This window comes from Vipera ursinii, assembly GCF_947247035.1.
Source record: "Vipera ursinii genome assembly, chromosome: 3".
In the NCBI taxonomy this organism is placed as follows: Eukaryota; Metazoa; Chordata; class Lepidosauria; order Squamata; family Viperidae; genus Vipera; species Vipera ursinii.
This window is the reverse complement of record NC_139516.1, coordinates 184,872,671-184,899,021: the sequence shown is the minus strand read 5'-3', so window position 1 is coordinate 184,899,021 and position 26,351 is coordinate 184,872,671. Positions and strand designations below refer to the sequence as shown.

Below are 26,351 nucleotides of genomic sequence, written 5' to 3'. Positions count from 1 at the left end.
TATATATATATATACTTTTCCAATCTCACTTGCAATGGGGTTAAACATAGAGCATCTTTGGCAACTTACAACAAGAAAGGGAAAGGCTATCCTAGCATGGCACCTTTTGTGTAAAATGTATGAAAAGGCTTTTATTGTGCATCACAATCAAGAGACACCACAGACAGGCAGCACAGAAACTTCCCACAGAGTGATTTATGCTTGCTTCTGCTGTTCTTGCTTGGCTGTAGGCTTGTTTGGTGGTTGCAACTTGCACATGCTGAAATAGCTCACAACTTGCTGTGGCACCTCTGCCAGGACACTTTGAGCAAGAGCTTCCTTGGGAGCCTAATTCAAAGGACAGAGACAGAAGTAAAACCAATTTATTCAATGCCGAGCGCTTTTTCAAAGGAAAGATAGCTATCACAAAGTGATTTGTCCATTAAGATTGTCTTTAGTGGAGTTCTTTCTTTCATACTGGCTTCATAAAGCCAAAAATAGCTAGTAGCAGATCACTTTGGATATGAAAATTAAATGAAAACATTATGTAACATCTATAAAAATTACCACCGTGCATTGTTGCAAGTCATAACCAAATATTGAGCAATGTAAGTTGTTTAATTAGTGGAATTTCTGAAAGATTTATAAAGCCAAACTTTTCCTGTAGCTGCAAATGGAGGGCATCCATCTTTGACTGCCAACTTTATACTTGACAGCCTTATCCCATCAATAAACTATCTTACTTCCTCCAAGGTACAAACACATGAAAGAAAAACCACAAGTTTATAAACTACAGCCATTCAACCGAGAGCTCCTTACCTAGATCACATTGGAGTCAACTACCAAGAGGATGATCTTATTTGATTTTATGGAATATTTGCTACATGGATTTTATCTTATTTTATTTGATATGGTCATTAAATTAATATGTAATTACCAAAGTAATCATTTCAATTTGAAATATACAAGTACCTATTAAGTAGCAAACTAAAGCATAACCCACAGTGGTAAAATTTTAGAATATAAAACAAATACTTTCCATTGTAGTATTTAGCCTTTAGAAACAATGGAAAGTAAGGACTAACTGGTTCTTTTTCTAAGGGAGAGAGATTTGTTGCAATAATAACTATATTCACTGCATTACAAATAATAGAACAAACTAGTGCAATAAATGTTTTAGTAATATAGTACTGTCTCTAATAGATCTATGCAACAAAACAGGTTTACTTCAATGAAGTGATATAGGTCAGAGATCACATATAATATCTATAGATATTTTAGAGAGGTACTTACTTTTGTCTCCCCCACAGGGATATTCCTTTAACAGGATGCTCACATAAACCTACTACTAAAAGTTTCCATTTGGGATGAAAATTGTAATAGAGAGTCATAGATTTCATTCAGAATAGGCTGTATGTTTCAAGTAGAATTCAATAAGAATTTTCTGTATGTTTACTATATCCTAACCAAAATTTAATGTATCTACGAAGGGAACCTCTCAAACATCTTAGGAATGCTTGGAGTGTATAAGAGAGCCAACAGAGCACCAATCTACAACTTTTAAACAGCCATAATTTTCCTAGATGGGAAAAGATGCAATTGCTTTAAAAGGAGCTATGGAAAGCTCCTATTACATTCATCTTATAGCATGTTCTAAACACACCTTTCTAGGAATGAACCTGAAGCAACGCACATGTTTAAGAAACAATACTTACATTGTGGAACTGTCTAAATGGCACAAATTGGACAATGTCTCGAATAGCAGCTTCTCCTGAACGTGACCTCAAAGCTCCACTGTCACTGTCCAGAAATTCCATGGCACTGAAATCAGCACCTCCAACACCAACAATAATGATGGACATTGGAAGCTTAGAGGCATTGACAATAGCAGATCTGGTTTCATCAAGGTCTGTTATCACCCCATCCGTGATTATCAGAAGTATAAAATATTGCTGTTGAACAAAAGCACTTTGTTAAAATTAACAAGGAAAATATATTCCCAAAGATAATAGACTGGGATACCAATTTATTGTATAAGAATGGCAGAAAGGAAAAGTTCCAAAACAACACACTAAAAAAGGTTAATGCAATTTCACGTGTGTCTAAGCTCTTCATCCGGAGAACAATCCTTATGGAAAGGCACTATTATCTCCAGATAAGTTACGGGAACAGTATTATTTACTCTCTCATTATACTTAACAATGATAGTTAAGTTACAGGTTATCCTCAACTTACAACAGTTTATTTAGTGAGATACAACAGCAAAAAAACTGATTTGTAACCATTTTTCACACTTATGACTGTTGCAGCATTTCCCACGGTCACGGATGCTTACCAACTGCTTCATATTTATGACGATTGCACAATCCCAGGGTCATGTAACCACCTTTTGCAACTTTCTGACAAGCAAAATTAATGAGGAAGCCAGATTCAGTTAACAACCATGTTACTAACTGAACAGCTTCAGTGATTCACTTAGCTGTGACAAGCAAGGTCGTAAAATGGGGCAAAACTCACTTAACAATGTCTTGCTTATCAACAGAAATTTTGGACTCAATTTTGGATCATAAGTTGAGGACTACCTGTACTTTAACAGTGAAATAGTCCATTAAATTTTCTCCATCAAATCCTAAATCAATCTTTTTACCCAACTAAACTGTATTCAATTTACTTTTATGTTTCTTACAACAAACACCAATACTCACTTCTATTTAATTAATTTCATTTTAGTTGCCAGAAACATATTTTTATATACAACCATTTTGCTTCTTTAGACATTCATTTCCTCCTATCCATCCTCTCATGTAATACTCCAGATACAGGAGCTTCTTGTAAATACCATGTTGAGGTTTAGAGTATTTTAAGGATATCACCCCATCTGAAAAATATAGGATCCACAAAGGCCAACTCACAACACAGAAAAATGGCAAATATGAGGTGAAGAGGGTTCTCAAAACATGCAGGAAGTCAACTGCTATGTTCTACCACAAGGAAAGGCAATCTGGTTATATACATAGTTTCTTAGCCGGACAAATGGTAATAAGCTTTCTACTTTTTTTTTCAGTCATACATTGTTGCGATAAATTATTAGTAAAGCTGCTTCAGAAATCTTACAAAATCTTACCTGCTTCAGAAATCTTACAAAAAGTCATGTTTCATGTACTGAGTTTACATTACTGCTTTCTAAATAAGTAATCATAGAATTATTAGTAGAAAGCCATAAATGCCTGGATAATTAGAATCAGGCTGATATTTCAATTATGACTTCCAAATAGCATAACTATTTAAATCAACAGATACAGCATTCACCCCCAACGTGTAACAGATATAAATTTGTTCTATGAAAACCAAAGTGCTTTAAGGGCATCTCAGGGGAAAGAAATTGCTAGGTATAGATATTTATGTTCTACACAAATAGTAGTTAATGCTACTCTTCATGACTCATCATAAATAATCTCCCTTTTGCTTTTTGAAACATTTCACTCTTACTATAAAGTACTAAAAGGATTCTAACAAGGTAGAGGTGCAGTCTTCTTGCCAGGTGTAATTGCTTACACCTCAACTGTTTGTTTATATTTCGAAATTACCAATTAATTTAGATAATTCAGAAACTCTTTCAACAACTCATTCTTTTACCTTACCAGTATCTTTTCACAACAGTTAAGCATAGCAAAAATATACTTACTGAGGCTGTTCTCTGCTGTGAAGCTGCAGCAGCAAATCTAGCTACATGATTGATAATTGGAGAGAAGTTGGTGGGCCCATACAATCTTATTTGAGGAAGGCAGACCCGATATGCATCCACAATACCCTGGACACCTGCAGGGAATAAAAGCATAATGAAGGAAATTTATCCATCACAGCCACCCTCCACCCTAGTTTATGGAGGTCTACATGCTGAAGCCTCAGTAAGCACTTCAATTGTAAACTGTCTATATTTAAGGAAGAAGATCTACAAAGTTGCTTATCTCAAGCCTTAAAGTAAGCAGACTAGCTAGTCAAACAGTGAATGAAACTTAAATCCCAAGGATTGTTGAAGGCCATATGATTTTGGAGAAGAGCTGTCAGTATTTCTTGCAAAGGTGATTCTTTTCATATTGTTAAGTCCTGAGGTACGCAGAGAATTTCATCACTACCCAACATTAAAATACTTGTAGTAACATAGGTCTTGTTCCAAAGAGAATTCCCGTAGTAAAATTTTAACAGATCCACATATGGCAACTCCTTTATGGAAAGAAATCATAATAAACTCATACACTTTAGAAGTCCCTTTGTGGCACTTCATTAATGTTATATTTGTGAAGGGTTTTTTTAAAAAAACAAATAATTCCTTCCATATTTTCATAAGTGTGTGAGCTGTTGCTAATCTCTCTGCAGGCAGGCAATTTTGATCAGAAATCTTTATTTTTACACCTGTCTCTGAACAATTATGCAAAATTAACAGTGTTAATTTTAGAATGTGCAATCACTGAACCAAGTCTTGCTTTATTGTTGCATTCACCACACCTAGAAATGTCAGGACATACTTTTGTAGTATATTAAAACTTACCACTGCAGAAAGGGTTCGATGGGTTAAAGTTCAAGGGGAATTCATGCGACACCTGAAAATACATAAAGGTACCCATTTTTTCATGGGTTCAATAATCTTTCACCAGGTAGCTTTCCTCTAAATCAAACTTTCACAACTTTAGCAATTTTAAGACTGGTGGATGTCAACTCCCAGAATTTCCCAGTCAGCAGAATTCTGGGAATTGAGGTCCACCTATCTTAAAGTTGTCAAGCTGAGAAACATTGCTCTAAATCTACATCATGTCACTATTGTTTTAATTTAATCAATAAACTTTAACAACATTTTATAGAGTAAATTATCTTCCCAAAGCACACTGCTTACCTGCCATGAAGGGGGGATCTGAGCACCAAACCCAAAAGCTGGAAACATCTTATCTCTGCGTAAGCAATTTAGAGAAACAATGATAAGTAAATCCATAGTTTTGCACTCATTAGAATATATGTTCATGAACAGTACGGGTAGTTCTCGACTTACAAGCATTCATTTAGCTACCGTTGAAAATTACAATGGCACTGAAAAAGGTGACTTATGACCATTTTTCACATGACTGTTGCAGCATCCTCATGGTTCTGTGGTCAAAATTGGGGCATTTGGCAACTGGCATGTATTAATGATTATTGATCTTGCAATCATCATTTGTGACCTTCCCAGCCAGCTTCTGACAAGCAAAGTCAGTGAGGAAAGCTACACTTGCTTAATGGTCATGTGATTCACAATTACAGTGGTTCAACAACTGTTGCAAAAAGGTCATTAAAAAAGGGCAAAGCTCACTTAACAACTTCCTTGCTTAGAAATTTTGGGCTTAATTGTGGTCTTAAACTGAGGACTGTTGTACTTCCATACAGTATATAGTTAGGACCCACTACCAAATTATCTAAGAGTAAGTTTAATTGCATTGATGAGTGTTTGTTCTAAGTAGGTATGTGCAAAATGACACAGAAAAGGGAGTCCATGGAAATTCAACTCTTCCACCACTCTGCAAGCCGTTCTCCAACTAGATTGTTCAGGACTGCCCCAGACCGAAGATTTCAGGAGGTGTAAGTGAATGGAGAGGCAGTATGGTAGGACGAGAAAAGCCTTTCTGATTTGCTCTTTTATGTTAGCTTATCTTAGGAACCAAGTGTATTGTTTTTCTCAGTTGAATGCCACTCCATTCGATTTATCCAAAAGAGTATAGTCAAAGTGGAACTGAAAATTAATAGTACTTCTAATCCATCCAATAACTGAATTTAGATCATTATTGTAATAAAGCAAAAAGATCCAATATGACCTTCAAAGTAACACCTACCAGTGTTTCCTCCAATTGCTCAATGCTAACAACTCTGGAAGGGCAGAAAGCTTGCATCTGTGACTCATATCTCCTCCCAAATATCTGCTAAATTATTCTGCATGGATGGCAAAGCTAGGATTATAATCTCCTCATACCACTGAGTTATTGCATATTGCTTGCAGCATCAATTCCAGCACAGGGTGGAGAATAAATAATTTACCGTAGTGGCACCAACATGTACATGTTGAACTGAATACTGCTAAGTCAGTCATCTAACCAATGCTTCTCAACTTCAGCAACTTGAAGATCAATGGACTGGGGATTTCTGGGAGTTGGAGTTCAGACATTTTAAAGTTGCTGAAGTTGAGAAACACTGATCTAAAACATTCAGATTTCACAACCATTCTATGATTTCTATACAAAGAAATGAAAAATCTATGAAATCCTAATGCCATCACTTATCTGCAGGTGAAGGATCTCTGATAAACTATTCTAACTATTCCCAAGTGATGCAGTGGTTAGAGTGCAGTATTGCAGGCTGTCTGTCCACTGCCAGAAATTCAATTCTGACTGGCTCAAGGTTGGCTCAACTTTCCATAAAATGAGGAGCCAGATTGCTCAGAGCAATATGCTGACTCTGTAAACTGCTTAGAGTGCTAAAGCACTATGAAGCAGTATATAAATCTAAGTGTTATTGCTATTTCTTCAATATCCCTGCCCCAACATGCCTCCCTAATGTGACATTGCATAGAAGATACAAACTTTTCAAAGGTTAAATACAATTAGGCAAATCTGAAATCTCTCATTTCTTTGGGAGAAGAGGAAATTGATTTGGAGTTCAGGTTCTGATTTCCAAATAGCCAAACTGTGAGATTTTTTTTTTTAAAAAAACCTTTTGTTTGATCAGAGCCAAGAACCATGCATACAGCATGGAGTTGCACATATGGTTCTGCAAGTGAACAGGAAGTACATTTCTGCAACAGGAATTTGGCAGAGAAGCACAGAAAAAATGCGTAAGATGGTGAAAAAAATTAGAAAAGCCAACTAAGTAGAAAGACAGAAAGATGGGATAGCTGGCTAATACTTCACAGAAGAAAGATGATTCAATAATATCTAGATGGCTTGAGGAGTACATTGGTGCAAGAATACAAGGAAGGAAACAATGAAAGTTTTAGAGGGAAGTCTACTAAATATTGGACAATGCCATCCTGGAACAAATTACAGAATTTTTACAAAAGGGACATTAAAAATGCAAGAGTTCAATTACCCCGGCAATTGTTGGAAAATCCACCCCCGCTTTTATACTTTCTTTTGCTAAGCTATATCAGTGAGAATGTTTAGTTTTAGCTTAGCCATATCATTTAATGAAATTGTATATCGAAAACCCACTCTTATAGATATAACCAAGGATGGGAATTTTTAAAAATATGTAAACAATAAGTTAAAATATTTAAAATAAGCTTTGACTTGAATCCACATATACTCATCATGTTCAACAGTTTAAGAACAATTTAATAAAAAAAAACATACGTATCATAATCCTGAATGACCATTCCTACAGACCAAATGGCTGACAAGTATTCATTCACTCCATTGGGGCTGATGTAATGTAAGGAGTCTGAAGAACGAGGATCTCCATTAGATCCAGTAAAATCAATGCCAACCTGTAATAATAATAATAATAGTAATAACAACAACTACGATCAGATACAAATATGTTTGTTCCTTATCACCTGTGGTAGTACCAATCAAAAGGATAAGCTAAGTTTGTATGGGAAAATGTGAAAGGTTTCCCACCTCCCCACCCCCACGGAATTAACAGATTTTTCAGGATTTTGTTTGCACAAACTATATGAAGATTAACAATTAGGGAAACATTCCCAAATCCAATAAAATAAAATGCTTCCTTGCGAACACAATTTCCAGTCAAAGTTAATTCAAAAGAGGCTGCACTTCCTTGAGCTTCTTTAAAGGCAACTAAGTTAAATATATAGACTTAGGAAGTGACAGGAACTCAATCCCAAAGCAATGCTGCAATGCTTAATGAAAGCAATATTTAAAAGCATGAATAGCATTGAACACAAACCTCTTGTCCTTCAGCAGGAAAGTAAAACATCATGTCTCCTGTATCCTCTTCCTTAATGCCAGCACTTTAGTACTAATGGAACAGTTCTGGCATGGAAGCACGTATCCAGTCCTTCTCAAATGAATAGAGCTTATTGTCAATACTTAAGACAGGGAAATTATAGTTTACTTACAGTAAAATTCAGCTGGCATCCCCCCATGACGTAGTCAAGGAAAGTACACTCTGTGATGACCTATAGAAAAGTTATATTGTGATACATAAACCAAGTCATCCATTTTTTTACAACCTAGTTCTACCCCAACAGGATAAAGGCAGGATTTTTGACATCTAAATTGAGGATGGGGATGGACCGTAAGATGGGAACAGCAGTGTCCTAGTTGGAGAAATGTAAGGATTGACTAAATGCAAAATCCAAGTAAGATAATAATAATAATAATAATAATAATAATAATAATAATAATAATAATAATAATAATAATAATAATAATTTTATTTATATATTTGATGCTCAATGCTGTACAGTACTGTTGCAATAGAAGCCACTAGGATACTGCAGAGTCTCAGTTTCTAGGGCCAAAGGATGCTTCAGAGCATGTGAGGATGCAAACATAACATCTGCTGGCAACAGTTTTAAACAGCTATATTTTTATTTGGGATAGCACAATTATTCTCTATACCTCAAAAAAAAAGACATTTGATCTAGGGGGCTACAGATAGGAGCTCCAGAACACCTTTTATCCCTTTGAAACAGAACAGCATTTTACAGTTATTGCACAACTTTCACTAGCTTCAACTACCCCTTTTTCTTTTTCCAAAAAGGAAAGCTGTGCAGTGGATGAAGCAATGCTGTATTTGCAATCTTTCCTCTCTGCTAAACAAGGAAGAGTCAGTTCAATGGACCAGATTAGTGCCAAAGGCTACGTTTTGCACCAGTGAAACAACTTTTTCAGCCTGACTGATGTCAGAGTAGTTGTGTGGAAAAAAATAAGAGGAATAACACGTTGAGATCTTTAAAAAAAAGTAGGATAAAAATCTGATACGTGAATAAAATACTGCAAATTGTTAACCTCATAAAATTGCAGAAGCTGCATCAAAATGTTGAATTTAGTCACAGTGCAGAAAAAAATGTTTTCTTCCAGTACAACCATTAAATCAAATACTTTTATTATATTTCCCTTATTACACCTAGATATGTCCACATAAAGATGAACACAGTATTTTGAAAGCACTGACCTCACAGTGTTTAAAGCTCACAATCCCTGAGTTTTTGTAGCTTTTCTTTTTCTGCCTCTTTTTTTCATTGATGCATTCAAATTCAATCTACAGAAAAGCAAAAGTAAAAATGGCACATATTTAGACTGTGATCTAAACAGTCTGGTTAAGCAGAAACATATATATATATGACTTTTGGCAACATTTGTTCAAGTCCTCTTCAGACTTCTGAACTTTATATCATATGTCATGGATAGCATAGTTGTCAATTGCTTATGGAAGATTGCATGCAAACACTGCCTGCTTGAACTTCAGGAAGAAAAGAAGAAAATCTGTGCAACATTTTGTATTTATTTATTTTTAGACTGCTATTAAAATATTATTGCTATTAATATTTCAGCATCTTGCCCATACCACAAGACTTTTAGAAGTAATAATAAACATTCAAGGTTCTGGTAATGGTTTTTAAGTCCCTACATGGCATGGGTCCGGAGTACCTCAGGGACCACCTGCTGCCGGCGTTAACTTCCCTCTGCCCTGTGCGTTCCCACAGAGAGGGCCTCCTCAGGGTGCCTCCAGTCAGAGAATGTCGGCTGGTGGCCCCCAGGGGGAGGGCCTTCTCTGTGGGCGCTCCGGCTTTATGGAACCAGCTGCCGGTCGAGCTCTGGATGGCACCGGACCTTCGCTCCTTCCGACGCGGTCTGAAGACCCATTTATTTGAACAAGCTGGCCTGGCCTAATGGGGGATGTTAGGTTTTTAATGGGTTTTTTTATATTGTTATTGTCTTTATTTGGGCTATTATTTAATCCTTTTTAATTTTTGTATTCTCTATTTATATGTGCCCTGTTCACCGCCCTGAGTCCTTCGGGAGAAGGGCGGTATATAAATATAATAAAATAAATAAATAAATAAATTTTGGGACCAGCAGTCTAGGGCTAAATGCTGTAATTACTCACAAACCTATGAGAAAAAGGAAGAGAAAGCAAACAGATACTATCATGCTTCACAGCAGCTTTAATAATAATAATAGTAAAGTTGGAAGGGACCTTGGAGATCTTCTACTCTAACCCCCTGCTCATACCATTTCAGACAAATGGCTGTCCAGTCTCTTCTTAAAAACTTCCAGTGTTGGAGCATTTACTGCTTCTGGAGGCAGGTTGTTCCACTGGTTAATTATTCTGTCAGTAAACTTCTCCTTAGTTCTAGGTTGCTTCTCTCTTTCATTAGTTTCCATCCATTGCTTCTTGTCCTGCCTTCAGGTACTTTGGAGAATAGCTTGACTCCCTCTTCTTTGTGGCAACCTCTGAGATATTGGAACACTGCTATCATGTCACCCCTTGCCCTTCTCTTCATTAAACTAGACATACCCAATTCCAGCAACTGTTCCTTATATGTTTTAGTCTCCAGTCCCCTAATCATCTTTGTTGCTCTTCTCTGTACTCTTTCTAGTCTCAACATCCTTTTTTACATTGTGGTGACCAAAACTGGATGCAATATTGCAAGCGGTATCACTTGATCTTGATTCTATCTCTTTGTTAATGCAGCCTAGCACTGTGTTGGCTTTTTTGGCAGCTGCAGCACACTGCATATTTAAGTAATTGTCCACTATGACTCTGAGATCCCTCTCACACTTACTACTATTGAGCAAGGTACCACCTATAATGTACCTATATATTTGGTTTTTCTTGCCTAAATGTAGAACCTTACATTTTTCGCCATTGAATTTCATTTTGTTAGATAGCGCCCAATCTTCAAGTCTGTCAAGATCCTTCTGTATCTTAAGCCTATCTTCTGGAGTGTTGGCTATTCCTGCCAACTTGGTGTCATCTGCAAATTTAATGAGTTCCCCATCTATCCCCTCATCCAAATCATTGATGAAGAGCACTGGACCCAGAACAGAGCCCTGGGGCAGTTTTTGGCTAACTCCATTTATAGGCACCCCTTTTGAGTCCATCTCTTTCTTTTAGCAAAACCTCAAGGACCCAGTGTTTGCTTCCACATTCATTTCAATTAACATGTTAAAGACATATAAATGGACTAACCGGTGAATGTCGAGAGGCTTCCTTCAGTTTAGACATTGTAGCTTGAAACGTCCCTATGAGATCATGTGATCCATCATTGTCGTAGTCATAGCACTCAACCTAAAATGAAGCATGCAGCATTAGCCTAGAATATTATAGATAGTATCTTGATAAAGTTTAAGGGTATCAAACTACATTGCTACTCAGACGTAGTTATAATTCAATAACTATGATAGTGTCAACTTTGTTTTTAAAAACACTGTCCATCAAAGCCTGACTGCAACAGTAGTAGTAATGCACTATTAATTGATATGCCATTACATGCTTTAAAATTAAGTTTTAAGGCAATTCAATTGCTTGTATTTATCATTTTTGATGTTCACTGTCCCCTCCAGTCATCAACACTGCAAACCAACACAAAGCCAAAAATATATTTTTAATGTTCTTAAGATACATGCATGGACATTTCATTTAATGCAAACATGCAGAGACTCCTATTACCAAAGATGATTTGTGGAAACAAGTTTTGATATAATGAAAGCACATAGAATAAAGCTGAAGTCAGGGGTGGAAGACAGTACAAATACCCATGTTTCAATATGTATTTTATGGTCATCCCTCAGTTTAATGATTAACATAGTAATAACATAGCAAATCATTAAGAGATATTTACCCAAAGTAATGTTTAATAATTAATTTAATGTTTAATATATACTGAGAGTTACATTTCCCACCCATATTAAAAAAAAAGAATTCATGCTTGCTGCTTCAACACACAAAAAGACACACTTTGGAGATAACTAATGAGGCATTCAAATGAGATGCTTGTGCATTATGGTTGAATATAGAAACAAACCATTTGAATACATAAAATGACAATACTGTCAGGAAGAAATAGAAAAGTTATTTTACTTACTACAATGAAATAGGCAGCTATATAAGACACTGTGTGCATAAAGTATGAAAGCATTGTTCAGTTATTATAAAATCATACTTCCCTGTCTTGTTCATTAGAACAGATTTTTAATTCCTGAAACTATCAAAGACTTTCTATTTTCTCAGATGTTTAAGTTTGTTTGTTTATTTATTTATTTATTTATTTATTTATTTATTTATTTATTTATTTATTTATTTGATTGATTGATTGATTGATTGATTTGTATACCGCCCTTCTCCCTAAGGACTCAGGGCGTCAGGGCGGTGAACAGTGAACATAAATAACAGAATGCACAAATAGTTATCTTAAAACAATAATTAAAACAGAACCCATCAGACCAGACCGGATTGCTTAAACAGTTGTGTTTAAGTTTATTGAATTTATATACCGCCCTTTTCCCGTAAGACTCAGGGCGGTTTACAAAGTATTTAAAAACATCAATACAAGAGTTAAAAACAGTTAAAATAATTAAATTTGATCCCTGAGGGGGGAAACCCCCCCCCAAAAAAAACCTCTCAGCCTAGGCCGGAAAGTTCAAAGAGCCAGGTCTCCAGGTCCCGGCGAAATGAACGAAGGTCGGGGGCAGTCCTAAGCTCCACGGGCAGCTGGTTCCATAGGGCAGGTGCACCCACAGAGAAGGCCCTTCTCCTGGGTGCTATCCGCCGGCAGTCTTTTACAGGCGGCACCCTGAGAAGGCCCTCCAAGTGGGAGCGCACATGACGAAGGGAACTTGATGCCGGCAGCAGGTGTTCCCTCAAATATCCCGGACCCAAGCCATTTAGGGCTTTATAGGTCATCACCAGCACCTTGAATCTCACCCAGAGGGCAACCGGAAGCCAATGTAGCTCGTGGAGTAGAGGTGTTACATGGGAGTATCGGGAAACCCCCATCACAACTCGCGCAGCAGCATTCTGCACCAGCTGAAGCCTCCGAGTGGTCCTTGTGGGCAGCCCCATATAGAGAGCCTTGTAGTAGTCCAAGCGGGAGGTCACGAGCGCATGGGTGACTGTGCGTAGGGAATCTCGGTCCAGATAGGGTTGCAACTGGCGCACCAGGCGAACCTGGGCAAAAGCCCCTCTGGTCACGGATCCTATGTGATCTTCAAAATTGAGCCATGAATCCAGGAGGACGCCCAAGTTGTGAGCCCTATCAACAGGGGGTAACACCTCACTCCCCATCGTTAAAGATGGAATAGTCTGGTTAATCCGAGATGCCGGTATGCATAGCCACTCAGTCTTGGCAGGATTGAGACGAAGCTTGTTTCTCCCCATCCAGACCTGGATCGCCTCCAGGCAACAGGATATGACGGCGAGGGCATCACTAGGTTGGTTCGGGGTGGAGAAAAAAAGTTGGGTATCATCAGCATATTGATGATACTCCACCCCGAAACCACGAATGTCTCGCCCAGCGGCTTCATATAGATGTTGAACAGGAGGGGAGAGAGAACCGACCCCTGAGGAAGTCCATAAACGAGAGGCCTCGGGGCGGATCTCTGCCCTCCTGTCAACACCGACTGCGAGCGGCCCAGGAGATAGGAGGAGAACCACCGTAAAACGGTGCCTCCCACTCCCAAACCCCTGAGATGCCGCAGTAGGATACCATGGTCGATGGTATCAAAAGCCGCTGAGAGGTCTAATAGGACTAGGACAGAGAAACAACCCCTGTCCCGAGCCCGCCAGAGATCATTCACCAGCGTGACCAATGCCGTCTCCGTGCTGTGCCTGGGTCTGAAACCCGATTGGTATGGGTCCAGATAATCAGTTTCCTCCAGGAACAGAGGAAGCTGGTACGCCACCACACTCTCAACAACCTTCGCCAGCAAACGAAGGTTGGAGATCGGACGATAGTTATTTAAAACAGCCGGGTCCAGGGCAGGCTTCTTGAGGAGGGGCCTCACCACCGCCTCCTTCAAGGCGGAGGGGTAGATACCCTCCTTCAAGGAAGCAGTTATTACTGCCTGGAACCAGCCTCGTGTCTCCTCCCGGGCCGCATAAACCAGCCAGGAGGGGCACAGGTCCAACAAACAGGTGGTGGAGCTCAGTTTCCCCATAATCCTGTCCACATCATCAGGGGAAACAGGATCAAACTCAGTCCAGATAACATGCTCAAGACCGTCCGATTCCTCCACGTTAGATTCCGCCCAGTCAGAGTCTAAGCCGTCCCGTCCCTGTAAGGGGTCCTCCCTTACCTCCTGGTAAGATGTACTTAATTAAGATTAAGTACATCTTTTTTAAGATGTACTTAATAAGGAAATTTAGACTGCAAGCCTGATCACACATCAAATCAAACATTCACTATAGTTGATTTTACTCCATCAAAAGACTTGCATTAAATGGCTTATTGAAGAATATTAATTACACAAGAATGAAAATGGAAAGAGTAATTTTCCTAAAAAGTTAAAATACCAGTTGCAGTCATGGCAGATAGGAGAAACGAAACTACAAAAATATGACCTTTACTATTTTTTCATTATTTTTCCTTTCCTATGGAAATCCTTAAGTCAAAATAGGGAGAGAGCAGAAAATCAAGATAGGGATAAACAAAAAAGTATTAAAGCTAACAAGGCAAGATGAAACCAAATTAATAAGCTGAAAAACTCCTCCTTGAATTCAAGGAAACAAAGATGTGAGTGAACAGATGAGATGGTGTTCTTCTGTTGTGGAACTTGCTGCCAGGATTACTGCGTGATTCAGCATTTGCTATTGAATGCTTCACTTCCTTTCTGTTTTCTTTTCTTTTTAAATTGAAAGCACTACAATACTGCTAGTAGTGTAAATAAGGCTGTGGAGGATAGGGAGAAAAACTTCTGGGAAACAAACTATGTGCATGTCGCATTAAACAGCCCTGGAGATACAGTCACATGAAATACATTCTTGCAAACACTTTTAGAGAATGCAAGGTGTCTTTGATTGTGGCTATCAGGGTAGTGTTTAAATTCCAAAACATTATTAAAGGGGGGGAAAAGATTTAAATTAATTCTCCCATTAAATAAAGAACTAAGGCCTAAAGATATTAGACAACAGACCTATAAGCATAAAAGCAAGAACAGGTTTGATGTAAGATGTGCAAGACTAGTTTTAAAGACAGTTTGTAAAACCCAGCCAGCTACTACTGGATTATCGCATTTTAGAAAAACAAATGGGTGAGAAACCTGGTCTTACATAAACTCTACTACAGATGTATCACTAAAGAACTATACCAGGCATGTCAAACACACGGCCCACGGGCCAGATGTGGCCTGCGCAGGCCACATCTACTCCAGCACAGGCAAAAACATCCCAATACGTCACGATACAGCTCTCAATGCGATCAGGCTTGACACCCCTGAAGTAGACTATCTTTCCCCACCTTGTATGTTGCTTTTTCATCAGCTGAAGACTGGCCAATAGGCCTGCTGGTGGATGCTGGTAGGAATTGTAGTCTAATATAGTTTAATACAATAGATGCCACCAGACTAAGGAAATTCTTGAATAGGCAGCTTCTCAACTAAGGTCTATCTATGATATTTTGGTAATTGATTAGAATGTTTGCTTTTTTTGACATCAAATCATTCACTACTCACCAATGTATTTTGCTACCATACTTATGAATCTCTTTAATTTTCAGAATAGCATTAGCAAATCCTATTTAATGTACAAATTCATTCATACCTCATAAACCTACAGAACAGAAATTTATGTTAAGGTTCTAAATTAAAACATCTTTGTTCAAAATACTTTCAAATTATAATTATATTTCTACTTTCCTTCAATATTACCTTGATTGCTTTGTCCATGTCACCATAACACAAAGAGTTGAGAGATATTTTGAACGGCCTCCAGACAGGATTCAAATTATTTTTAACAACCTATAAAAGTATGTATTTTAGATATATTAGCATGATTTCTGAATAAATCATTTTGGATAATACCTGCTATTCAATTATTCCAACAACTTTCACAAATGTATCCAAGAATATAATAAATGTATTGCTATATAAGAGTTGGCCTTTATTCCAATGCTGACATTGTTCTATTAAGAAAAAACATCTAATGAAAAAATAACCTTCTTAAAACTTACAGCTGATTTTTTAAAAAGCACTATCTATTCAGAATTTAGTTGCAAAGTTTCTGAAATCAGAGCTAAAGATGCTGAAATAATCTGTGATATTAAATAACCAAACCAACCCAGAAAAGGATACTTACTTCCGTTCTATGGACCATCACCCATTTTCCTTCAGATATCTGCTTGTGAAATTCCAAATAAGGATCGGATTTTCCAAAAAAATCCTGGAATTAGAAATAAGCTACCTGAATTATATTCCAAATAATACTTTGTATTCTTTTGTGGAAATAGCCATGTTGTCCAAAGCAATTCTGCTTGTTTCCTCTCACTGACAGCTTTGCAAAGGGCTAAGTATAATTTCTTTGATAATAGACTTTCTTCCTTGAAAAAAATCAGGGAATGCATAACAATAGAACATTGTTTTCCAAAAAGGAACAATGGCAACAAACTAGAAAGGCATCAACAAAAAAATCAAGTTAAACAAGAAATGAAAAATCAGTATAAATACGTTTTAAAGTTCACTGTAAATATAACCATTCCTTTCTGAAACAAGTTATTGCAATTTTTACAATTTCAATGAATTAATCTCCCAGTTCATTCCCCAAAAATGAATATTTAAAAATTAATAACATTCCATCCTTATAATATTGCAAATGCAATGGTCCTGGCCATAATTAGGTATAATTTGGGCTGTAGAGCTTTCTTCTCCAAAACGCCCCCATTTGAATCCCACTTATTGGTAAACTACAATTTAGCAAATTAATTTACATTCATTTATTTGTTTTATTTATTTAAAACATTTATACAGCCATCCATTTTTTTACACTCAATCAAAAATTAAAACAGCCTATAAAACCATATTAAAATTATAAAACTAAACATGATAAAACATTAAAAATAGCCTGGTGTCAAGTCAGACTTCCAATGTGGAGAATGCAATAATAATATCCCAGTGATGGAGAAAAAACTAGACCTTCAAAGCTTTAGGGAAGGCTTGGAATGATGCCAAATGTTGGGAGGCAGAGGGTTCCATAGCGCAGGGGCTGCCATGGGAAAGGCACACTTCCCAGCTGCCATCAGATGGCAATATTTAGGAGGAATGCCTAGGTGTGTGTCACCCCCTCCATCTGACTTGGTAGAATGGGAAAATGTAATTCTAAACCAGACATGTCAAACACAAGGCCCGGGGCCCAGATCCGGCCTGTGAAGTGGTTTCATGCGGCCCATGAAGCCATCCTGGAAACAGTGAGGGAACGGCCCCCACTGCCTTGGCCCTGGCCCAGAGACCCTCCTTCTGCCAGAGACCCTCAGATCTGTCCCACTCCTGCCCAGGCCCCCATAGGCACCCTTGATGCGAACGATGTAGAGCTGGCCGTGCCCACCCAGTAGGCCATACGCACTTTAGCCACACCCACCCAGTAGGCCACACCCACCCAGGCCACACCCACCCGGCCCCCTGAGGGCAACTGCAATAAAATTGCGGCCCTCAATGAAATTGAGTTTGACACCCCTGTTCTAAACTAAGAAATTATGACAATCCAAAACCAGGATCTTATGCCAACAGTTTGAACCAGGTTTACAATTTTGAGTAAAACTTGCCATAATCTGAATACAGTGATTTCTAAAGCAGCCACTTATACAGGATACATGTCGAGAGAAATATTGCTCTGGAGGACCTACATCTAGAAAATGGAGTGCAACGTATTTAGCGAACAATCACCTTTCTGATGGCAGCTATCTAACCCTGGAAACAAATTTTAGGAATTAAGGCGGGAAAGTGTCTCAGTTTTCCAGTTATCTCACCTTATTGTCCAGTTTCCTTGCTTCAACTTCAAGTAGGACTACACGGTTGTCTTTTATTTCTTCTGCACTAATCTGAGTAAATACAGACCAATATTACCGTTAAGACACTCCATTCTAATAAATTATGGCTGTCTTATTTTATAAATCAAACAACAGAAAACAAATGGAGGATTCTATGAGATGAACACGTGACATTTCTATCGGTTTCAGAAGCAATAATAATATATCATGCCGTTGCAAGTAGTTTTTTAAATTTTTGCCCTGGCTTTACTCAATGAGATTCTGCCTTGTTTTCATCGAAATAAAAGACATATATGCCATCCGATTTGGAACTATTTTAAAAATGTTTTTAATTTTCAAAAGAATTTAGAAAACAAGATTATTTAAAAATATAGACCTAAATCTTGTATGCAGTGTCAGGCAAAATAGTATTTGGATTAAAAATATAGCTACCTATTTTTCAGACCACAAAAATGAAGAAGAAAAAGTTGAAGAAATCAGGAAAACATAAATAATAAATAGTTTTTAAGTTCATGGAAAAACACTTTACAAATCTTCAAATGCTTGCTTGCAGAAAAGTAAATCACATTATGCTGAATGACAGATCATTCATTTCTCTTGCTTATATTGATATACTGGAAGCAAGTGGAAAACAGAAAAGTAAAAAATAATCAGTCAGAAAACTTCTGCTTTGTTTTCATACCGTAATTACACCTTTTCCTGCAGGTTTGCCATTTCTTAACAATAAAGGTCTGGTAAGCATCTTGCTAGAAACAATCTGTAAAATACAGAAATATTCAGAAAAAGAAAGCAATTTATTACAATTACCACCTCTAGTAACTGAAGGTTGTTCCACCTTCAACAAATGTTTTATAAGTCAAAAACTACAATCAAATCTATAATATCCAGCACTGCCCCCTTTGCTCACTGCTCCTTTTTATACTTCAGTTCTTCCATTTAATTTAAATTAAAACTTAATTAGTTTCCTAGTTAAGATGGAATAGAAAATACTGCAGTAAGGAAGATATGAGAGAAGCTACAATATATCTGGGGATAAAAAAAAAGAAAATTATATCTGCCTTACAGATATTCTTTTTTAATAAATGTTAGTATAAAAAGCCATGATTATTATGGCTCAGCTACCAAAGTAGTCATATGTCTCAATGACGTCTTCACCCATACTTATTTTTTTAACTGCGGTCACAGAATATAACAGCAGGAAGGATCCTTGACAATCATGTAGTCCAGGCATGTCAAACACGGGGCCATGGGCCAGATGCAGCCCCTGCAGGCCACACCTACCCCAGCCCCGCAAGGACAAAACAAGTCCCGATATGTCATGATATGGCCCACAATGCTTATCAGGTTTGACACCCCCGATCTAGTCCAAATCTCACCCAGTGCAAAATCCACTATTTTATCAACTGAGTATGTTATACTGAGAGAACGAGTTCGGTTTAAGTGCTTAAGACACCAAGCTAGAAACCTGGAGACTATGAGTACTACTGGTAGTCTTGACTGAGGCATGAAGCCAGTTCAGTAACTTTGGGCTTGTCACTCTTTCTCAGCCCTAGGAAGGAGGCATGTCAAGCCATTTCTCAAATCTTGTCAAGAAAAGTGCAGGGACCTAGCTTAAGTCTATACTTCTTCCAAACTCTCAACAATGCCTGTCTTAAAATATGCACTCTAAACACATTGTCTACCTTCTTGTCATACAACAAATATGCATGCCAGCCAAACAACAAATCGTGGCCCTCAAGATTTAATAATCTCTCTTGTGTCAAATTAATCCAATCACTTATTCCTACTAATGCAGCAGCTTCATAATATAGTTTAAAATTGGGCATTTTAAGACCACCTCTCTCACGAGTATCCTGCATAATCTTAAGTTTAACTCGTGGCTTTTTCCCTGCCCAAACAAATTTATTGATACCTCGCTGCCATTCCTCCAAATTAGAATCTTTCTTAAGAATCGGTATCATTTGAAATAAAAATAAAAATTTAGGCAGGACATTCATTTTCACTGCTGCGATCCGTCCCAACAAAGACAATTGCAATTTTTCCCAACTCTCCAATTCTTTTTGAATTTTCCCCCATAGTTTTTCATAATTATTTTTATATAACTTTGTATTAGAGGGCGACAAAAGCACCCCCAAATATTTAACCCTTTTAACAATCTCAAATCCAGTTAATCCTTCTAAGAGAGCCTTTTGCGAAACTGTCATATTTTTGGCCAGAATTTTGGTTTTCTGTATATTAACTTTAAATCCAGAAACCTTCCCATATTGTGTTATTATCTCCATCAGGTCCACAACAGAGTTCTCTGGCTTGGTCACTGTAACAACCAGATCATCTGCGAATGCTCTCAATCTATAATCTATACCACTGTGGGCAATTCCAAAACACGCAATAGAAAATATACATGCTGGTTTCAAACATGATGTGACTACCTACAAGGAGATCCTAAGCTTGGAAAGAAATGTCTGGTGTTTGAAATCATATAGCCTCTTGCGAGAAGAGGAGGTTGTTCAAAACTGGTTTCAATATACTCAGTTACGGGCCAGGTGGAAAGAAGACCAGAAAAATGGTTTTACAATGACTGATGAAAATTTGATAAAGCAAATTAGAAATCAGGGACCAGCACATATTAAACGGATATATCTTGCATTGATAGAGATTGATTCAGAAACAGAACTTGTTAAGGATTGTATGATAAAATGGGCCCAAAACATCCAGGAAGTTATCACAATGGACACGTGGGAAAAGATTTGGGTGAGGAACGTAAAATTTACACAAGCTCAAAATCTAAGAGAGAATTTTTACAAAATGTTTTATAGATGGCACTTAGACCCTAAAAAGCTTGCAAGTATGTATCCGAATTATCAGCCTAAATGTTGGAGGTGTGGTGATGAAGACGCAACATATTTTCACATATGGTGGACTTGTAAAAAGGTTAAGGCTTTTTGGATAAAAGTCTGGTGGAACATGCAGAAGATTTTTAAACAGAGGATAAAGTTTTGTCCGCAACTTTTTTTGTTGGGAATAATTACAGATGTTACAGTTGTGGACACCAAGTTGATGTTGAATTTAATTACGGCAGCAAGACTTTTGATAGGTCAGTATTGGAAGAAAGAGGAACTGCCGATCATAGAAGAGTGGACTTTAAAGGTTTCCGACCTGGCAGAGATGGCGAAGATTTCGGCCTATTTGAAAGATCACTCGCAAGAACGCTATATTATGGAATGGAGAAAATGGATTGAGTTTATCCAGAACAAGTATAGGGTTAAGAAGTTTCATGTAGCATTTGAATAAGTCTTCTTTCTTTTTTTCTTTTTCTATTTTAGTTTCTTTATATATATTTAATATTACTAAGGTTTGTTTTATTCTATATAAGCTAGAGAGTGATGGATTTTAGAGTTTATAGTTGTTAGTATATGGTTGTTTCTGATTTTTTTTATATATATACCTTGTATTTAGCTCTGGGAAGTCGGGGGGGGAGGGGGGAGGGGGGAGAGGTAAGGGGGGAGGGAGAAGGGGGGAGGGGGGATTTTTAAAGAAAAATTGTATGTTAAAACTTTTCAATAAAAAAAAAAGAAAAGTGCAGGGACATCTTCAGGCAGTTGAAGGCCTGAACATATGCACTCACACACATTAAATTAGAGACTTTTAAGTAGCCTACTAGTTTCATGTTTTTAATTTCTGTTTTGATTTTAAAAATGGTTTAAAATCTTCAAAGAATAGTTTTTTAAACTGAAAAGGAGGTGGATAACAAGTAGCAATTTCCTCCATTTTCACTGTGTATGTGCAAGGAATAACACATTAATTGATGTTAGCATAAATGCCATTTGCTTGATCAAATTCAATGGTAAATGAACAAATTACAATTTCTAGAATGAAACCAACAGAAAGCACAAATTAAGTGAAATTATACAAAAATCTGTTAATTAGGCAAGCTGGTTAAAACAGAATGTCCCTTCTCAAAATAAAGGTATTTTGTCAATGGGTTTTGGTCTTTTCCCACCCTGACCAATGTTATTATATTTTAAGTAATGTCCAGAACCTGTTTGCACATACCTGTCCCAGTGTGCATTCAAATTCGCCTAAGAAGTCATCATCGTTCAGCTGAACAGTTGTATTGTCAATGTCAAAAATCCCAAATTTGAGTTTCTGAACTAGTTCAAAATAGTAATCAATCTGGAATTTCCTGGAAAATTTAGGGTTCAAGCTGTTTTTGATCCTTTCTGTGCGATCAACCTGCAATACAGTACAGTAGTTCATCACATTTTTTCCCTTCAAATTTCTGTTTGAGCATTCTGGAAAATGCACTCTCCCCAAGAAAATGAAAGAAAACAGGGGATAATAATAATAATAATAATAATAATAATAATAATAATAATAATAATAATAATAATAATAATAATAATAATAATAATAATAATAATAATAATAATAAATATATGTTTGCCTCCTTGAATTATTCATAAAGCAATAAAGCATGCACAAAATAATAAAGTGATATGCATAAATCTCAGTAAGTATAAATAGATTTACACAGGATTATGCTGAAAATTTTGTAAAGTATAAACAGTACATTTTAGGCATGAAGAAATCTTTTTTAAAAAATCTTTACAATGATAGAATGCTGACAGATTTTCCTTCGCAGATTGCTAAAATGTAGTTTATCAAAAAAAACCTTATTAATCGAATAAATGAAAGTAAATAACAGTAATATATAATACAAATATAATTTTAGGTTGCATCAATAATTAAATTCCAGTTGTTTATTTTGACTCTTAGTTTTAAATAAATATGAAAAATGTTATTATGATACCACTGTTTTTTTTGTATTTTTCAGAAGCATTTGAAATATTATGCAAAGTCTTTTAATATAAAATGCAATTTTAGCAAAACCAGAAAATATGTACTTTTAAACTGACATTATTTTATTCTTTGCACAAGACACAGCAAAGCTATCAAGGAATACCTATTCAATTACAAGTAGTCCTCGATTTATAACCATTCATTCAGCAGCAGTTTCAAGGTATGGCAGTAATTTTGGCCGATTGCCAAAATGTTGTGCTTTATGATCACATAGCATCCCAATTGTAGTCATAAGTCAAAGACTTTTTGTAATAGGAGTTCCTTCACACTTCTCCTTTAACTTTGTGTCATGCACATTCCATCTCCTGAAAAGTCACTCAATTTTCAGATAAAAAGGTTTACAAGATTTACAAACTACTATTCTCTTTTTGTGTCAAGAATGGCAAAGTGGGATGCAATCCTGTATGTGCAAAATGATTTTTTTTCTAATAAAAGGAAAAAAGAAACAAAGCTCTTCTTTGACTGCTTGAATGTGTAGAAACTGCCATTTGAAATGGTTCATGGTACATTTTTGTTTAAAAACAAAGTAGTCCTAATACTTTAATAAAGAGGACTTCCTGAACTTGCTCTTTCCCAATAGTAAAGCAAACAGACTGTATTAAATATCTCAATGGCCATTATAACATACCTCATACCACTGCTGTCCACTTGTGTATTGAAGTAGCACACAAAGAGGGTCTGACTTTGAGCTAATATCTTTATCCAAGAGATTGTTACAAGAAACAGTCAGCTCCACCTTTGTTACACACTGCGCTGCCATCTGCAACATGGAATGAGAAAAAAAATTATCATATGTACCCAGCACATATCTGTTAGCATAATTATCAAGTTGTACCCACATTTAATTTTTGAAGCTATATCACTCCAGCTGTTACTGTACTCAATGTAACTTAATTTACCATTTAGACTTAATATATCGTGCCGTTATCTAAATATTTACTCTTTCTTTCAATCAAGCATATTAAGACAGATGTGGATAATATATGAATTTTATATGTTCAGAAATGAGGGATCAACTGATATACACAGCTTTACTTGAAAATCACACACCTCATGCAATCTAATCTATATAAAGTTTGCTATGTAGCAATCCTTAAGGATGTGATCAAACTCCATACATTCCCTAGTTCTAATGTTTATCCTGCTCTGAACTGTTTCCAATTATTTATCAAATCTACATCCTATCAAATTTTAAGTATCTCATAAATCCTCCTTAACAATGTGCTAAACAAAATAAACACATGAATACAACCAGTAAACTTGATTGGAAACCTATAGACTTTTTTGCATGTAACTAAAAAAAATAACAACATATGGTTTTGATGATTAAAAAAAATAGTTTATAGAAAAAAATGTAAACTTTGTAATCAAGAGCCAGTTTCATGTAGTGGTTATCGTGCTGGCCTAAAAACCAGGAGACAGTGAGCTTTAGTCCAGCCATATAGCCATGAAAGCCATCTGGGCGAGTTTGGGCCAGTCCCAGCATAATTCACCTCACATGGTTGTTGTTGTAAAATAGGAGAAAGGACTATTATGTATGTTTGTTACTTTGAGTTATTTATAGAGCAATAAAGGCAGGGTGAACATCTATATAAAGTGGTTAATTTACATTTTTCACTTATAACTTCTATAAAGAAAATTGGAAACTGCTTCTATATTTTTCTTTCCTTCTTGCACTTTTGTCTTTTTCTATTACTTCTTGCTAGTTTTTATTTTTAAAAACTTTAATACAATTATGCATACCCACACACATAATACAACCAGTTAACTAGCTAAAGAAATTCAGTTTTAGATGCTGCAGTGTCATTTTTAAGGGCCTTCCATAACAGGTCAGTCTTCAAAATTTCCCAGAACGCAATCATGGAGGGGAACAACCTAGCTTCCACAAGTCTATTGCAAATTACAGGGAGCATGATGGAAAAACAACACCTTTCTTTATATACCCCTCCTCTTATAAACCTGGGATACCATAAGCACTCTTTCACAAGAAAGAAAATGTAGAAAATCTGTGGGCTGTTTTGTGATAATATTTAGTCCAACTAAAGGTAAAGACTAAGGAAAAAATACAGCACTATGCCAGCACTTTAGTGCAAAGATAAAACTGGGTCCCATAATATCATGTGACGGTCTAAACCAGAGGTTCTCAATCGGTGGTAAAGAGAGGACTCAGCAGCAGCGTACACGGGATCCATGAAACACTTTTTAAAACAGTAAATTACAAATATCTGTAAGCATATCCTTTTCAGAAAAAACGCAACCTTGTACTTCTGAAGGAGCCAGTATGGTGTAGTGGTTAAGGCCTCAGGCTAGGAACCCAGAGCTTTAGTTCTGCCCTAGACAGCAAGCCAGCGGGGTGACTTCTGACCAGCCACTCCCTGTCAGCCCTAGAAAGCAGGTAATGGCAAAGCACTTCCAAAATCTTGCTAAGAAAATTGAGAGTCTTGTCCAGGCAGTCACCAGGACCTGAAGGCATGCAAGCATCCACAAATTTCTAAACGAAAGAAAAGAGCAAATAGCTAAGTAGGTTTTTCTTCCTAAAAGAAATCAGCAGTATCTGAACAGTACTAAATCTTCTCATCCTTTCTCTTGTCACAATCCTGAACAGGTAAGGCATTAAGTGGACCTAGCATATCACTGCCTTTGATTCCTCACACTCCCAATATGTCCCAGGAGCCACACCTATTGGCAGCTTCTTCTTTTTCCAAAATTATCTACTAATTCGGCAGAAAGTTATCTCCCGGCCTGTAATCTACCACCAATGTATTACTGATATTAAGAATCAATAACAATCAACCTATTTACATAAGCTTTCTTTCTCTGCAGTTATTCTCCCATTCTCCCAAACAAACCTTTTCCGTCTTTTATCCCTCGGCCCTCCGAGCTCCACTTTCTTCTACGTCGACTAGTGTTGCCCAAATTGATGCCCTCAAGATCCATCATCCCCCGGCCACCCCGACCAAAACAAGGATGCAATTCGACCCATCTGGAAGGTAAGACTGTTGGAAGGCATACTCGCCAATGTACCGACCTCGAGAGATCACACCAGCCTCCGTGAGCAGAGATCCTTCTTCTCCGGCCTCGCCCAGTTCTGTTCCACGAAGCAATGCGATATAATGCAATGCAATGCAAGCTGCAGCGGTAAGGCCGCTCAGGTATTTTAGGGGCGGCGCTTCTGCTATTCCCCCTTCCTCGCTCCCAGTTGTGTAATCCAAGCAATTTTCCCAGCGTGAAAAGCCAGCCAGTTGTTGTCACCAAAAAGGCGCATGCGCTCTGCTTTGCGTCTGTAAACCACTGTAAAGGTGGTTGGTTTTTTTTTTAAAAAAAAGGTTCCTAGACCAACCAAAATTTTGTGGGATGCTCCTCTTCTCCTGAAAGATGATCGGGGGTCACGTGAGAGAATTTTGGCAACTCAGCTTCTCCGCGCGTGGAAAGCCAATGTAGTGAAGTCTTTTTCAAACTGGGTAACTTTGAAGATTTCTAGACTTCAACTCCCAGAATTCCCCTGCCAGTTGATTGCCAAGGAAGAGAGGAATGAATGCAACTTGAA

At 37.1% G+C, this 26,351-nt stretch overlaps 1 protein-coding gene across 2 annotated transcripts; it reads right to left on the bottom strand.

The window, feature by feature from the left end:
- Positions 1-26,262, bottom strand: CPNE3 (copine 3). Of its 2 annotated transcripts, none has more exons than XM_083359685.1 (16): positions 25,833-26,262; positions 23,433-23,564; positions 21,998-22,177; positions 18,627-18,701; positions 17,924-17,995; positions 16,261-16,344; positions 15,834-15,923; positions 11,161-11,259; positions 9,139-9,225; positions 8,078-8,137; positions 7,350-7,483; positions 4,871-4,925; positions 4,529-4,580; positions 3,665-3,798; positions 1,695-1,931; positions 1-327 (listed from the first exon to the last, which is right to left on the bottom strand). In XM_083359685.1, exons 2-16 carry the CDS (start codon positions 23,562-23,564, stop codon positions 196-198), a joined length of 1,623 nt encoding a protein of 540 aa, XP_083215811.1. In that variant the 5' UTR covers positions 25,833-26,262; the 3' UTR covers positions 1-195. The 2 variants fall into 2 exon arrangements, with proteins under 2 accessions (XP_083215811.1, XP_083215812.1); XM_083359686.1 differs by lacking the exon at positions 25,833-26,262 and adding an exon at positions 25,654-25,763.
- Between the last annotated feature and the right edge of the window lie 89 nt (positions 26,263-26,351).